This window comes from Hemicordylus capensis, chromosome 1, assembly GCF_027244095.1.
Source record: "Hemicordylus capensis ecotype Gifberg chromosome 1, rHemCap1.1.pri, whole genome shotgun sequence".
NCBI classification, from domain to species: domain Eukaryota; kingdom Metazoa; phylum Chordata; class Lepidosauria; order Squamata; family Cordylidae; genus Hemicordylus; species Hemicordylus capensis.
This window is the reverse complement of record NC_069657.1, coordinates 370597504-370612780: the sequence shown is the minus strand read 5'-3', so window position 1 is coordinate 370612780 and position 15277 is coordinate 370597504. Positions and strand designations below refer to the sequence as shown.

Sequence of the window (15277 nt, the reverse complement as noted above, 5' to 3'; positions counted from 1 at the left end):
TGCATGTGTAGAGGCCAGTGCCAGAAGAGCGCCATAGGCGGGGCAGCCTTGGTGCGAGATGATGGGCAGGGCACCGCTGCTTGTGTGGGCATCACAGGTGCGAGCAGTAGCCAGGTAACAATTTTTAAAGGGACCTCCCACCGACTCTCGCCACCCACTGTGGCAAAATGTTCCGAGCGTTCCAAGCTCATTCCATCGAAACAACTGGCTCGGGTTGTTCCGATGAAATGTTTTGGCTCAGAACGGAATATAAATCCTGTTCCATGCATATCCCTAGGCTAGACTGTATGGTTAAGGAAATTGATCAATGTCTCATCAGGATACTCTAGCAAATGAACTGATTTGCCCTGGAGGAGCAGCCTCACACACGTGTTCTGGTAAATTCGCAAGTTTAATGGCCCAGATGTTTAAAAAAAAAATCTGCTTAGGTTTCATGTGTGCAGTGCTTGGATGCATAAATGCTATGCCACTTTTACTTATTAAATTATTTAATTTAAGAAATTAAATAGTTCTTGAGAAACCATCTTCTTTAGGAATTGTTACATAATTGTTATGAACGTAATTGTTATTAAGCTACACCTTCCACATTAGGAAAAAGAATACTGAGGCTCCAGGTATTTGGATAAAGTAACTTCTAGCTGTAATATTCTGTCAATTTGTGTCATGGCATGCAGTAAATTAAGCAATGATGGGCAAGTTCTGCCTAAAAAAAGCAAATGCTGTTGAGAAATTGATTAAATAGAACTAAGCCCTAATGGTTGTCTGTCTTTGTAGATTATTCCATTTAGATGCTTAAAGGAATAAGCAGTCTATGTGTAATTCATAAAGAATATTTTATAATGACATGGCTTATAAATGTATATCCTACACGCACAGATGGCATAAAGTACTTAGTGATGTTCTCAGACTATGTGTCATGCTGTGGAAGGATATGGCTGGAATAAATACATTTTATTTTGCGTTGTGATGCTTTTCCATATGATTTAATTATGCTGAAGAGCGTAGAAGAGAGAGCTTTACTATTAACTCGGATCTCTGATATGCTCAGAAGCAAATTCAAATCTTTTGTCAATTGCATTTTTTAAAAAGAAAATATGTGTGCTATATAAATAATTTGACATTTGGTTGCTGTCATTTTGGTTTATGTAATTTGCCCAGAGGAACAGGTGATTTCAAGTTAATTTGCCTCTCATCTACTTATTCTTAATAACTTGGCATAGTAAGCAATTCTTTGGATATCAGTACACCAATTAACAAAATGATTCTTCCACTGTGTAGACAAAAGGGTGATTTTAATCTGATCTTGCTGTTTTTTTCAACAGCAAACACAGAATACTGAAGGCGTAGAAAAGAAGAAAGATCCCATGTCATATCCGTGCAGTTCTAGAGGGATCAAATACAATAGCCTTTTACATGCAATATGTAAGAAATTGCAGTGCACAGATTCCTCTCCCCATCACAGAACAAAGAGCCTGAATTCATGCATCACTGAATGCAAGGCATCAGCTTCCCATCAGGGACTGACTAGGGGACCCACAGGCAAAACAACACACACTTTAATTAGAATACTTCCTCCCCCTCCATTCTGGGACTGAACAGTCTTTTTGTTGTTTACATGAATACCAGAATGTTCATTCTCATTGTAGATATTACATCAACTGGATAGCAATGTTGTTGTAAATAATATATATGCCAAGGTAACTTAGTTTTGCTTTTATAAATGTGTAAATGCTTTGAGCACTGGAAACCTTCTCAGTCACACATGCAAGCATTTCCATGCAGCCAGTGAATCATATTCCACAACACCTCGTGTTAAGCATTTTCCAGTGTGATGATGCTAAGTAAAATACTCTTTTTTTCTGCAGCACAGTTGTGTCAGCTAATGCGCTATGGCAGAACAACATTTTGATAAGAAAAAGCCTCACCAAGTCTTTTCCTTTCTCAAGTGATTTACTACAGAGAGTTAACAGGGTTTCCTTGGATTTTTTGTTTTTTAGTTATATTAAAAAATAAAAGATTTTTTTTGGTAAAATTTAGTAAAACACACACCACAATCATATCAGAGATATTGAGCTCAATTAATGTTACTTGAAAGACCATAAACTAGTTTCCCCCACAGTCTGGAAATCTCCTTTCCAACATGAGCCAAGCCCAAACCGCCGCAAAGATTCAAGCCCAGTTGAACTTTTGATTCAAAGGTTCAAGCTCATTTGATCACCAGTGAGTCCTCCCTGCCACTTCCACCCTCCTTCCCAAGCAAATATACCCTTGTGGGAGGCAACAGTGGAAATGGTTTGCTAGCATTAGAAGAGGCTATATAGGCTTTGTCCTTAAGATCTGGGTGCTATTTCACATGCTCAGAAGCATTAGTTCCATGCCAGGGTCATGAAAGTTGTAGTTTTCTGCATCTCCTGATTCTGAATTCTAATTCAGCCTCCTGAATTGGGCTGGGAGGCAAAGAAAACTACAAATCCCATGGAACCAGGAACATCCGGGCATTAAGGATGAAGCCGATAAAGCACCCCCTGTCTGCACTGAACGCTTCCTGCAATTGAACATTGCAGGAATTTATCATTTGCAAGGGTAAGTTTGCTTGGGGATGGGGAAAACCGACAGGAGGAGTTGGGCAAACTCCCTAACTCTTGGGTTTTTTTAGCTTTTTCAGAAAAAAACTCAGAAATCCGCACACTGTTTCTAAGAATTATCTAAGATGACGGTGGGGGTGAGCAGGACAAAACTAATCATAAGCTGGAAGATAGGTGTTCACCCATCGTTACAGCTCTACACCATATAAGACTGTGCTTTTGTGTGGCTGGAACATCGTTTTCATATTTTCTTTTAATTTTATCATATGCCACAATCATAATTATTCTTGATTTTGCCACACTTACTAGAATCAATCAGGCCTGTTTGCAAGCACTTGACACTACTCTAGCTAGTGGCCTTGGCTTTGTTTCTGAAGCCTTCTTCAGATGTAGCCTAGTCAAAGTTTCACATTACATTTCAAGTCTCTCATTAGATCTGCAAGACCTACTGATGGTCTTGGCTTCAGAATTGTTATCATTTGCAACAGGACAGCAAAGCAACAGGAACTAAGCACCAATATCAGGGCCTGTACAATTCTAGGATAACTCCAGAGGTAACACAAACACTGCTCCACCAGAGAGAATTTCTGTCATCAGGCAGGATGAACTGACCTGCCTCACAAGCAAACGTTGGGGTAAAATTGAAGAACAGACCGTGGTCAACCATTAAATATATTTTTATAATTGGGGAGCACCAGTGTCATAGGTTATCTCCACCAACAAAGCTCAGAGTTCATCTGAGCCCTTATATAAGTGCAAGTGTGATGACTGCCTAAGTTCAGACTCTTGTGGAGACTGAAAAGAATTTTAAAGGGTAATCCTTGGATTTGAAGTGTTGCAGTGTGATGCTACTGAATAGTTTCAAGCCATATCTTCTGCAGCTGCAAAAGAGAGGCTGGATGGTACACTGATACTGAGGGAAGTTCAGATTCCCTGCTTGAAATGGCAATAGAGTATCTAGCAAAGTTTCCTCTCACTCAGTGAGGTTTCAATGAAGTGGGCTGTGTTTCAGGTGCTTTCAGGGCTGATGGGGGCCTGTGAGGAAGGCTCTGGTTCAAAGTCACTAGTGGAGGGCTTCAGGCATTAACTCACAAAAGGGAAGTTTGAAGGAGGCTTGGGAAAAGAAAGTGAAGCCACATTTGCACGTAACAGGAAACCTGAGGTGAAAGAGCCTGAGACTGAATTTCCTGAATGTCCAAACTTGTGCAACCACAGATCTATCAGAAAAGCGACCAGATGTTTCCCTTCCCAAACTCCAGTTTGAACCCTTGGGTTATAGTGAGTTTCACTGCTCCTACCTGGTTAGCGTTCGGCAGCGTTACATCCAAAGGTTACAGTGAGCTGTAGCTGGAGTTGAAGGAGGAAGCTCCTCCCTTGTTCTGGCTATGATTGGCTGCTGGGGCTGTCCTTCATGCCAGAAGGAAGCCCACACAACCAGTTCCCCCGCCTCCATAGCAAGTTCTCCCTCCTTTCTGCAGCCTCTGAGCTGTGGCCAGTGGTGGAGGAGCAGGGTGGTTTTCATATAAGAGCTGCCATCAAATTATTTGTAGTGCAACCAATTGCACAGATGTTGTATTGGGGCTCAATTAGGCCCATTTAAGGATTGTATGATCCTTGAAAGGATTCAAACGTCCTTTCTAAGATCTTTATTTGGTGCATCTAAAAGTACATCTAATTCAATGATTCGCCAAGAAGCAGGTCTAATTAAAATTGAAGCAGGGGTCTGGATGTCAGCTATTAATTACTGGCTAAAATTCACCTTAATCCAACGAGACTTATACTTAAGTTCTTATTGACTGATCCACAACCTAGATGGTCACTTACCATTCTGGAGAAACTTAAATCCTCTTGCTCTACTAGAGTTAGGATTTGTTGGTGCAAAAAAGGCAGTATGTTGAAGAATTGAAGATACTGAACTGCAAGCTGAAGAGCTCTTTTGCCTAATTATTATTTACCACTAAAAACAAGAGAAGGGTTTGTCCTGGCTGGCTATTTTTATTTGATATCCGTTAATAAATATATGTGGACCTTTTCGAGAGCACGCTTTAATGCAATTCCTTCAGCTCTTTTAGTAGGGAGATATCAGCATCTCCCTGTTCAAGACAGAAAATGCCCTTGTGGTGATAGCAATAGCAATAGCAATAGCACTTACATTTATATACCGCTCTATAGCCGAAGCTCTCTAAGCGGTTTACAATGATTTAGCATATTGCCCCCAACATTCTGGGTACTCATTTTACCGACCTCGGAAGGATGAGTCAACCTTGAGCCCCTGGTCAGGATCGAACTTGTAACCTTCTGGTTACAGGGCGGCAGTTTTACCACTGCGCCACCAGGGGCTCTTTGATATAGAAACTAGATATAGAAACTAGAGATCATATTTTGTTCCACTGTAAGCTCTATCATGAGTTTAGAAAACGATTGATTTCCCTGTTGATACACAGCTGGGGGGAGTCATCTGATGAGGCTCTTGTAAAATTTCTTCTGTTGGATTTGGATGAAGTAGTATCTTATGTTACAGCTAAATTATGTTATATTATTATTAGTTGCAGAAGATCTATGTACTTATAAATTGTATGTTTTATTGTTTATTATGTTTCATGCTGTATGTCTTGGTCTATGACCGTAAATTTAATAAAATAAAGGAGGAACAGGTATGGACCTGCTCTCCTCCCTTTTAAAGATGCCCGGGCTGTGCTTTGAATCAGTGAGCAAATCACAATTTGTGCACATGCCTAATGCCACAACTGGTCAAATTATCACCCAAAATTCCAATTCCACCTCAATTAAATTTTCGTTGGGAAATGTTTTAACACTCATTAACACAAAGTAATCTTATATATATTAAACTAAAGATTTATTCAGAAACAACTCCAATTTCTCCTTCTCCTTCCCTTCTCTTTTCCTTTCTGACTCCACCCCTCAACTCTCTACAGGATCTCTCTACAGGATCCGCACTGGGACAAACTTCTCAACAACAAAACATAAAAGATTACTAGATCGAATACAACCGAAAACTTAAAAGTTGTTCTGAAAGCCAACACTTTCAGAAAGCAAATTATTGGGTTTTTAAACTTGCATTACATGAAGATGATGATAAAGATGTAATTTATGTACACTCGCATAATATTTTGCTATGTCCTGGGGACTCAAAAAATGCATGTCTTTCACTACAGGCCCAAGACTACCACTATCATTCCTTCTGCCTTTCCCTCACCCTGCCCCAATACACTGTTTCATTTACAGGGCTTTTCCTTACCTGCCATAGTCCTTGACATTTGTGTTGCTAATTTGTAAGATGCAGGGGAAGAGAGATGGAAGCTGTTTCCGGAAATGACAGTTGCTGGTGAGTCTGCCTCTACTAGTGGGAACAGTTTCCTAGCCCTTTCCTGAATATGGCAGATTAACTTGAGTGGAGTGTGCCAGCTGCACTGAAGACTCCTAAGGGATGCAATATAGCTCCAGGACTTATATATATGGCACCTTTGTTCTAATCTAAGGGGACAAAAATATTGCACAAGCAGCACCATATCACTTAGAGGCATACACAGCAGTTGAATAGAGTGGTCATCTCAAAAAATCTTTAAAAAGAAAAGCAGTCATGGGATGCTGTTAATTTGATCAGAGGAGCAGTAGACGTGGGTAGATATGCTTCATCCTTTCTCACACACAATTTTCCTGATCAAAACATCCCTCCCCAAGTGAATCATTGATTCATGGAGGAAAAGATACAGGTACCTGACAGGTGGAAAAAGAAGCCTGAGGAGGTCAATTTTGATTAGAAAAAATGGTCTGGGGGGTGGAGTTTAAATATTCCCACCCTCTGTCCCAAATTTTCAGTCTATGGGGGCAGCTTTTCATTTTTTAATCTATCTATCTATCTATCTATCTATCTATCTATCTATCTCCATCGGGAGACTGTTAGTCTGCCGTGTAACTTCTAGTTTGGACCTGAGGAAAACAGAATGCTTATAAAACTTTGGAGATCATATGACTGGAAAAATCCTTTAAAGGTTTGCTATCTCTCCTGCTGCAGTGTCCTGTCTCCCTAAACAGATGATACCACCTGCATATTCCTCATGTGAGTACACCCATCACTAAAGTTAAATTAATTATCCAGACCTTCTTATACACTTGACAACTTATCCCAAGGCAAATATAGCCCACAGGATTAGGAACACTGTTAGTCAGAATATAATGAGTCAGCTTTGTGGTAGATGGATTTTCAATATTTATTGATACAGTACAGCCTCACCTCAGGTTCTCAGTAATGAAGTTGGTACTGTCTCTGACAGAGCTTCATGAGTAATTTAACTTTGATAGAGTTAGGAGAACTTTAAAATGCATTGATCCTACTTCAGTTTTTAAAATAGTAAATAAATGTATCATAGCACAACTATAATTAAAGTCATTTCTTTTTGGTACTCTTTTTCTATATGCCCCTTTCAAAAGGTCAAAGATACAGTCTACACCTATTAATATTTTACTTCTGAATTATTTTTACTGAGTAGGGACTAAAATCAGGTCCTAAACAATGGCTATGGAGAAGCTTACTGGTAGCCAATAGATTAATACTGCAGCAATGGAAATCTCCCGCTCCCTCTAGGAGTGAGGAATGGGTGCATGATCTGCTCGAGTTAGCAGCACATGGAAAATGTGCCCTCATAAAAGTAAATAAACTGGATAAATGGTCGAAATCTGGGATAACTTTATTGAACTATTCTTAGAATAATTTAAAAACACCCTTTCTGATTTACCCACATCTATTGGTGCAAAGGTGTGTATCTCCTTTCTCCACAAATGGAGCATCTTCCTGTGTGGTCGCCTTGCGGGGGGAGGGGTGTCTCAATGTCTGCTGATTCCCTTTGAACTCCAAAGGTGCTGAAGCTGGTGATGACATCCTTCTCTAAGAAAGAATTGTGCAAATCTGACTTGAACCTGTCTGAAAGATGATGGGGCATGACACCATATAATTTTACCCTTATCAGGGTTTAATTTTGTCTTATTTGGTCTCCCATCTTTCATGCTGAAATCATTTTACATTTTCTATAACCCTATAATTTTACCTTTTCTATGGAAGGTAGCAAACATTTCTAGTGAAGTATACATAATTAACAATATCTACCTTTTCTGATTATACCCTTACTGTGCCAACTCCATCCACTACTGCTAAATGTATTTTAGAACTTTAGCTCTTGGACTGATCATGCTGGAAGCAGATTGCTAGGAAACAACCTGTTAGCTCATTATTTGCTCACGGGGTAAGGATATAAGGAATATTATATTTATTATTATTAATTATTATTGTAAACAAACAACAAGAATCAATATATTGTATATATTATAATTATCTTCCTGGGGAGACCTGAATTTTTTCCCCTTTCGGTTCATTTGTCTATCCAGTGTTCTTGATGCAAAGAGTCACCATCCACTTTCTTTATGAACTCCACTGAAATGTTAAAAAAAATGCAGAATCAGCATAAGACTGTTGTATATTAGCAACATGGAATTTTGCCCATACTTAATTGAGAGCTTACAAGGTAAATTTCAAAGAACTGGTTTTGAGCAATAAGGCACGGCAAGGAATGCTTTTTTGACCTTTCATTGTAGAAGTTGTCACAACACACCCAGGAGTGGAATTACTGCAAAGCACTTGTCTCTAGAGTTCTTGACTATTGTTAAGATTGACCTTTAGTGTGCCAAGAGAAACATACATAACAAAAGGGGGGGGGGAATCCAGAATTAAAACTGCCTTTCATCATTTGAATGATTGACATATAATATTTTATGAGACTGTTCACATAAGCAGCCCTACCCAGGTTTGAGCGGCCCTATCTGAGTAGAGCTGCTTGTGTGAAGTGCTGGGATCATGACCAATCCTGGTGCTGCCTCTCTGGGTAGCCCGGGATTTTTACCCTGGCTTCTACCCGGGTAGAAGGGCACAATTGTGTCCTTCCCCCCTCCAGATCCTTGACCTGCAGCCCAAGCAGACACAGAGCCAGGTGCTTAGCGCCCAGCTGAGAGAGATTTAGAGAGTCATTTAGAGGTTTAGATTTCTGGAGGCCAGGCTGCATTTTTCTGGCCTCCAGATGGCCATGTGGCTCCCAGGAGAGCCACTCGTGTGGGCAAGTGAGCCAGAAGAGGTCTGGAGGTCATCTAGGGGGAAGGTAGGTGCTATCCTGCCTCCCGCCTGACTTGAAGGTTGTATGAACGACCTCAATTTCTACAATTGTAGGAGAAAAGTCATGTACCTATGGCATCCCATCACTTGTCAAATAATTTGTGCTAAGACTCCTTTAGATAAATCTTATGTTAAACTATGTTGTTTAAATAAGATTCAGCCTCTCACAGTATAAAAGTTATAATAAAAAACATATTCTGTATTTATTGTGTAGAACACAGCAAAAGCACCATGATGCCAGTTAAATAGCAATTAATATCAACTTGTGAAGTGTGGAAAAACTATTTGCTATAGTGCATGTAAATTTATGCAGTTACCTTTCTTGATAGTAAAAACAACTTAAGGCAGCATGCTAAAGGCTACAGATTTCAGTCAGCACATATTACTATATACATGAGTGCATCCATAAAAATGATTTGTGTTTTGCTATGTGTTTCTAAATGTTTTTAATTATCACCTGAATTAATTAGACAAAGGTGTTGGATTCTAACAGTGCTTAAACAGCCTTCTAACCAGTATCTGTTGTTATTTTGTAGAAATTTTTAGAATTAATTTTTGTAGAACTAAAAATTGTAGAACTATTTTTGGTTGCTTGTTTGTAGGCTTGCGCATTTTGATTCAGGTACAAAACGTTTTGTGCCCAAAAATGGCAATTTTGGAGGTTTTGTAACCAAAACAAAATCAAGAATTAAAAAACAGGGATTTTTGTTTCCAAATCGAAATGACTGTGTTTATTTTTGTTTCCAAATCAAAATGACCCTGTTTCGGACAGAATGCTTTGTTCTTTGGAAAAGCATTGCAATTCAAATTGACTTCTCTGACTCTCTCCACTCCAGCTGAGGCACTGAGTGATTAGCAGAAGATAAGATATGCAAAAAGCTTTTGAGCTTGAATGGTTTAGTTAAGTATGTGTGTATTCAGTGTGATTGAAATGCAAACTGACCTTGCAAAGGGATTTGGAAGACAGCATTTTGAGACAGAAATACCCAAATATCTTTGGGAGCTCAATGCAATTCCAAAGCTCTTGCTAAAAGCCATGGTATAAATTGTGTGGAGAAGCTTTTTGAAAAGCTTGTTAGGAAAGTTCTGAAATTAAACAGGTTTTTCTTTCCAAAGGTTTAGAAAGAATCTCTTGACTTGTTCAGGGGTCTTTTGAAGAGCTATTTTGTCCCCCCCCTGCTGATTTTTATGAGTTATAGTGGTGTCTAAGTTTTGTTGCCCAAGTTGAGCAGTCTAATGTAATTTAGGCCACAATGTAATTTGGTGGGACATGATGTCTAAGCCAGTGGTTCACAACTTTTGCCATTGCAGGAACAGGTCATCCACATGGGACTACAGGAGACAAAAGGAGGGGGGTGGGGAATATCCCTGTCAATTTATTGACATCCCCAGGAATCTTAGTTGCTTCTCTCTTTCTTGTAACCATGATCCATGGTTCTGCACTTTCTTAAATGCAGTGATAATAAATCTCAACAATTCTGAGCAGTAGGCTGATTTGTTTGGGCTACGGCTCACTTCACTTCAGTTAAATGAACATTTGAAGCTGTTCCATAGTACCAAGGCAGTTTTATTTTATTTTAATTTTTATTTTTACATTTTATATCCCGCTCTTCCTCCAAGGAGCCCAGAGCAGTGTACTACATACTTAGATTTCTCCTCACAACAAGCCTGTGAAGTAGGTTAGGCTGAGAGAAGTGACTGGCCCAGAGTCACCCAGCTAGTATCATGGCTGAATGAGGATTTGAACTCGGGTCTCCCCGTTCCTAGTCCAGCACTCTAACCACTACACCATGCTGGCTAATTGGTCTATCTTGCTATTTCAAATGACCTGTGGTCACTGTTCCATGGGGAGGGAGTGTTTTTATTGAAAGATTGCTTGAATCCACAAATGGGTTGTGCTGCTGTGCTAGTGCCACCGGGACAGGCTCCCACCCGCTGCAGAATTCACAAATAACTGTGCCCAAAAATTAAGTGTCGCCGTTGTTCATCATTCTCTTTGCTCTTTCAACTTGTTTATGTGGGGCTTCAGGGGCAAAACAGTGGGTTGTGTGGCAGTGCCCCAAGGGTGGTGCACCCAGATTCCAAATAGGGCAAAGGACTGATTTCTTAGGAATTTTTGAGGTTTATGAGTCTTTAAGATTTTTCCCCATAGGGAATAATGGAGGTTTCAGCAGCCCCATAACTCCACCTGGGGGCACTGGGATGGCCCGACGCGAGTGGTGGTGTAGTGCACAGAGGGTGCCAACCACCCCCCATTGGGGTACTGGGCTTTGTTGTTTCTGAGGTGTTGAGTTTAGATTCTCTGGTAGCAAATTAGATTTTTAATGAAAAACCATGAATCCACTTTCATATGCCACTAGAGAATCTACTCTTAGAACACTTCTAGAACAACAAAACCCTGTACTTCATGGGTTGGCAACCCATGTGGGTGGTTGGTACCCTATGTGCACTACACCGCCACTTGCTCTAGGCCACCCCAGTGCCCCTCAAGTGGAGTTATGGGACTGCAGAAACCTCCATTATACCCTACGAGGAAAATCTGAAAGACGCGTAAGTTCATTAATTCTTTAAAAATCAGCCCTTTGCCAAATTCCTCTGAAAAAATTGTGGTAGCTTCCTTGTATCGACTGGACACTACCACCAACCACACTCCACTCTGGGCCACCCCTCCCCCCCTCCCCCCACATGTAACTATACTTTTCCTGAAACCTCCATCGTACCCTATGGGGGAAATCTGAAAGATGCACAAACTTCAAAAATCCACCAAAAATCAGCGGTTTGCCCAATTCCTTTGAAATTTTTGTAGTAGCTTCCACTCATTGGTAACTATAACCCCCACCCACTCTTTTGACCATGTGACCCATTTTTTAATCTGAATTAATTCGGATTCAGATTTGGATTAATTCAGATACAAAACAAAACTGAGGTGATTTGGAAGGCTTAATTTTGGACAAAATACAAAATGGGGTTGATTCAGATTTGGTACAAATTGAAACAGAAAAAATACAAAACGCGCAACCCTACTTGTTTGGAGCCATTTTGCATATCTATGTGAGTTTTTAAAAAGTGGGATAAAACTATCTTAAATAAGTTAAAAACATAAGTCAGCACAATGCTGAAGTTCTCCCGAAGAACTTGTGGCACCACTGCTGCAGATATGGAAGCAGAGGCACTGATGTAGAGAAATGGCAGTAGCTGTACCAGTGTTACTGTATGTATTCCCATTTTTGTGAATGAGAATAAATATGGTAGCACTTGTAGCTCTAATGTCAGTTCCCTACAGTGATGTCACTATTTCTCAGTCTGTAGCAGTGGCATTACAAGTCCTTCCGGAGACCTTAGAACGTGCATCATGTCAGCCATCCTTCTTTCCCTACTTTACAAACCAATGGAGCAGTTCTCTGTCTCTTTGTTTTGTTATTTTCATCCTCTCTGTGCAATCTTAGGGCTAAATCCATATTCCAGGTGAAGTCAGCAGTAAAACTCTCATTGCTTTATGGAATAGGACCACACATATTTCAGTAGGAGTCATCGTCATCGAGGCTGTTCTCATGAGCAGCCAAGACTGGGCTAAGGCAGCCCAACCCAGGTTGGGCTGCATATGAGAACCGCTGGGAGCTGCAAGGCTCCCGGCAGTGCCTTGGCGGCAAACTTACCTAGGTACCCCACTGGTTAGCCAAGGTTAAGGGCACTAGCACGCCCTTCACTTGTATGCTAGTCCTAGTTGGCACTGACACAGGAGCAGGCTCCCAGATGTCGCTGGGAGGGGATCCCCACAATGCACTGCACACTTGCGTGGCCACCAAACCTCTGTGCTGCCTGGGGCAGCAGCAGCTCATCTGGGCTCGTGATCCATGTGCCCAGCAACTCTTCTCAACTGCCTGCTGGAAATGTAAACTGTTGCAGTCTTCCCTGCTGCCCGCCCTCAAGCTAACTCACAGGATCATGAAAAAGGGCTCTTTGTCTTCATCTTCACAAATTTCCCACCAATCTACTTCACTATGAATCTTTTAAATTGTCAGCTTGGAAGATCTGGTATGTATCACTGACAAATGGTACTGCAGTAGTGTGATATGCTATAACACAAAGTTCTAGCCAGCTATTGCTGCTGTCAGTATCTTAGCTGTCACAAAGGGGCACGACTCACATGCAACTGCTGTGCAAGAACTGTCCCATTGCATAAAGCACATTAGATTGCTTGTTTGAAAGTGTCTCCATGTCAAACTCTCCCTGCCTAAGCAAAGCTAGTGCATTGCGTGGGTATGGGTGTGTAATTCTTATCCTTCATGCACTAACTTTGTAGAAGCTGAGCACTTTCAAACAAGCAGTCCTCTCACATCCCTTTAGTGCTACACAGAACATGCCTCAAATCAGGGCCCGGTAGGGGAGGGGCTATGCGAGCAATTGTCTTGAACCTCACATAGAGAGGGACCCCATGCATGGGTAGGGGTCACCACAACTTTGACATAAGATACAGGGAGAAGGAAGGAAGGCCTCAAAGGAACATTTAGCCCTTTAGCAGCCCAGAATCTTAAAAGGGGGCAAATAACTCATCAGCACCCATTGCTTCAAACTTCTGCTGATACAAAATGGATCAGAAAGTGGACTTTAGCAGAGGGGAATGCCACCCCATTCATTAAGGGAAAGAAAAGCTTTTTTTGTTGCAACTTTAGAGGATTAGATTATCTCCAGAGTCAACTCAAAGAAGGACAAATCTGAGTTGAGAGCCCAACTGACTGTCTTCTCAGTTGTCTCTGGTGATATTCCATGATGGCTCTTACCACAGCAATATACCCACTTGAGTGGCACAAATTTATACCATAGTCCACAGTTATCCATGTCAGAAGAGAGGATTGGTCAAGGATAGCTTAGAGTACTTTCTTTTCAAGAAAACATGTGCTACCTGCATTAAGACTAAGCACCAAAGCAGCAATGACAAGGTATTATGATGGACAACAATGTGTCAAAAGAACATAATATGTAAGCTGCTAAGTATATTCTTATTAAAGAATTCTTATTAAATATAAAAATCTCTAGTTATGCCTGCCTAGGACAGGACTTATACAGCTTACAAATCTTCACAGCTAGTATCATTTGTTTTAGTGCAGATGTGTCCTAGGGATAAAGTGACATCCTAATGATGTGCACATGTAAAGAAGAACCATGGGGATGAGACAGAGACCTGCACATAACACTCCCAGTCCCTCTATGCATGCACTATTTCATAAGTGAGCAAAACATCCCCACTCTGCCCACGCTCTGGAAGCGAGGAAACACGTCACTGATCTTTAGCAACACATTTCCTCTTTTCCACTGCACTTCCAGAGGGCAGGCAGGAGGAGGATATTTCTCCCGCTTCCATAAGTGTGTGTGTATAGAAGGGCAGGCAGAAGATGCCCTGGGAGTTGCATGTGGGCTCCTGTCACTCCCCTACAGTCCCTCTTCACACATGCACTTCATTAGTCAGGATGTCAGCCACTACCTTCTTCCCCCACTCAAGGATGGGTTGTTACGGTGCTTAACCAGGGGTGTGAGAACCCATCACCCACTTAAGTCCCCAGATTAGTTCATACTACCACCTTAACCTAAAATGAAAATGAATGGGCTTTGCCTTTAGAACCAATTGTGTTACTCTTCCTGTACTTTGATTGCTATGATGTAATAGGACAGATAATACAGAAAGAAAGAATCAAATAAGATAAAAGCAGGAATGAAATAAAATACAAAAAAGTTTCAGAAAAACTCATATCGCTATAGCTCAAGGCTGCTTGATGCTCTATAGATACAATTTAGTTGAAACTTTTTATATAGTTTGGTAGAAAAGTGCAATAAAGATGTGGTTGCTGAAAAGTTATTTCAATTACCACCAACAAAAAATCAAGTATTTTTGTACACCATGTTACCTTGAGTGACTTTTTCAACTTACTTTGCCTAGTTCAGTCTCTTCAACAGCACAGAAAATTAGGTTGATGCATACGTTTATGCTTATGTAAAGGAATGTCTGTATGTGCAAATGTAAAATTCTAATCATTATTACTTCCACTTTCAGATTATGCCTAGAATGACATACAGTTTAAAGAAATATATAGAATAAGATTGTTATCAGTTGGTCTTTAAAAGCCCAGTTCTCCAGATCCCTGTGCAGAAAAATCAATGAGAGGGTTGCAGTTCAGTGACCATTGTGTCCACATAAAAGTGCAATGGTGCCATTTTGCAAGTGAAACAAAAGTGTCATGACAGTAGCATGGATCTGCTAATACAGTAATAGGAATAATCACTGTTACTAGACATAGCATTCATGTATTATGCATGGCATATGCATTTGATGCAGTTAGTATATGATGCAGGATTGATTGATTGATTCAGTGCCGTCAAGTCAGTGTCGACTCTTCATGACCACATAGATAGATTCTCTCCAGGATAATCTGTTTTCAACTTGGCTTTTTAGGTCTCTCAGTGGTGCATTCATTGCTGTTGTAACTGAGTCCATCCACCTTGCTGCTGGTTGTCA

At 40.6% G+C, this 15277-nt stretch overlaps 1 protein-coding gene across 5 annotated transcripts in view; it reads right to left on the bottom strand.

The window, feature by feature from the left end:
• Nucleotides 1-15277, bottom strand: part of PACRG (parkin coregulated) — a 387264-nt gene that overhangs the window by 138757 nt on the left and 233230 nt on the right. Inside the window, exon 5 of one of the 5 annotated variants that reach the window (XM_053295403.1) lies at nt 7856-8034. The exons of the other annotated variants lie outside the window; for them this stretch is intronic. Coding sequence (XP_053151378.1) covers nt 7973-8034 — 62 coding nt within the window. The 3' untranslated portion in view covers nt 7856-7972. Of the gene's footprint in view, nt 1-7855; nt 8035-15277 lie in introns of those variants that run through there. 5 annotated transcript variants of the gene reach the window in all.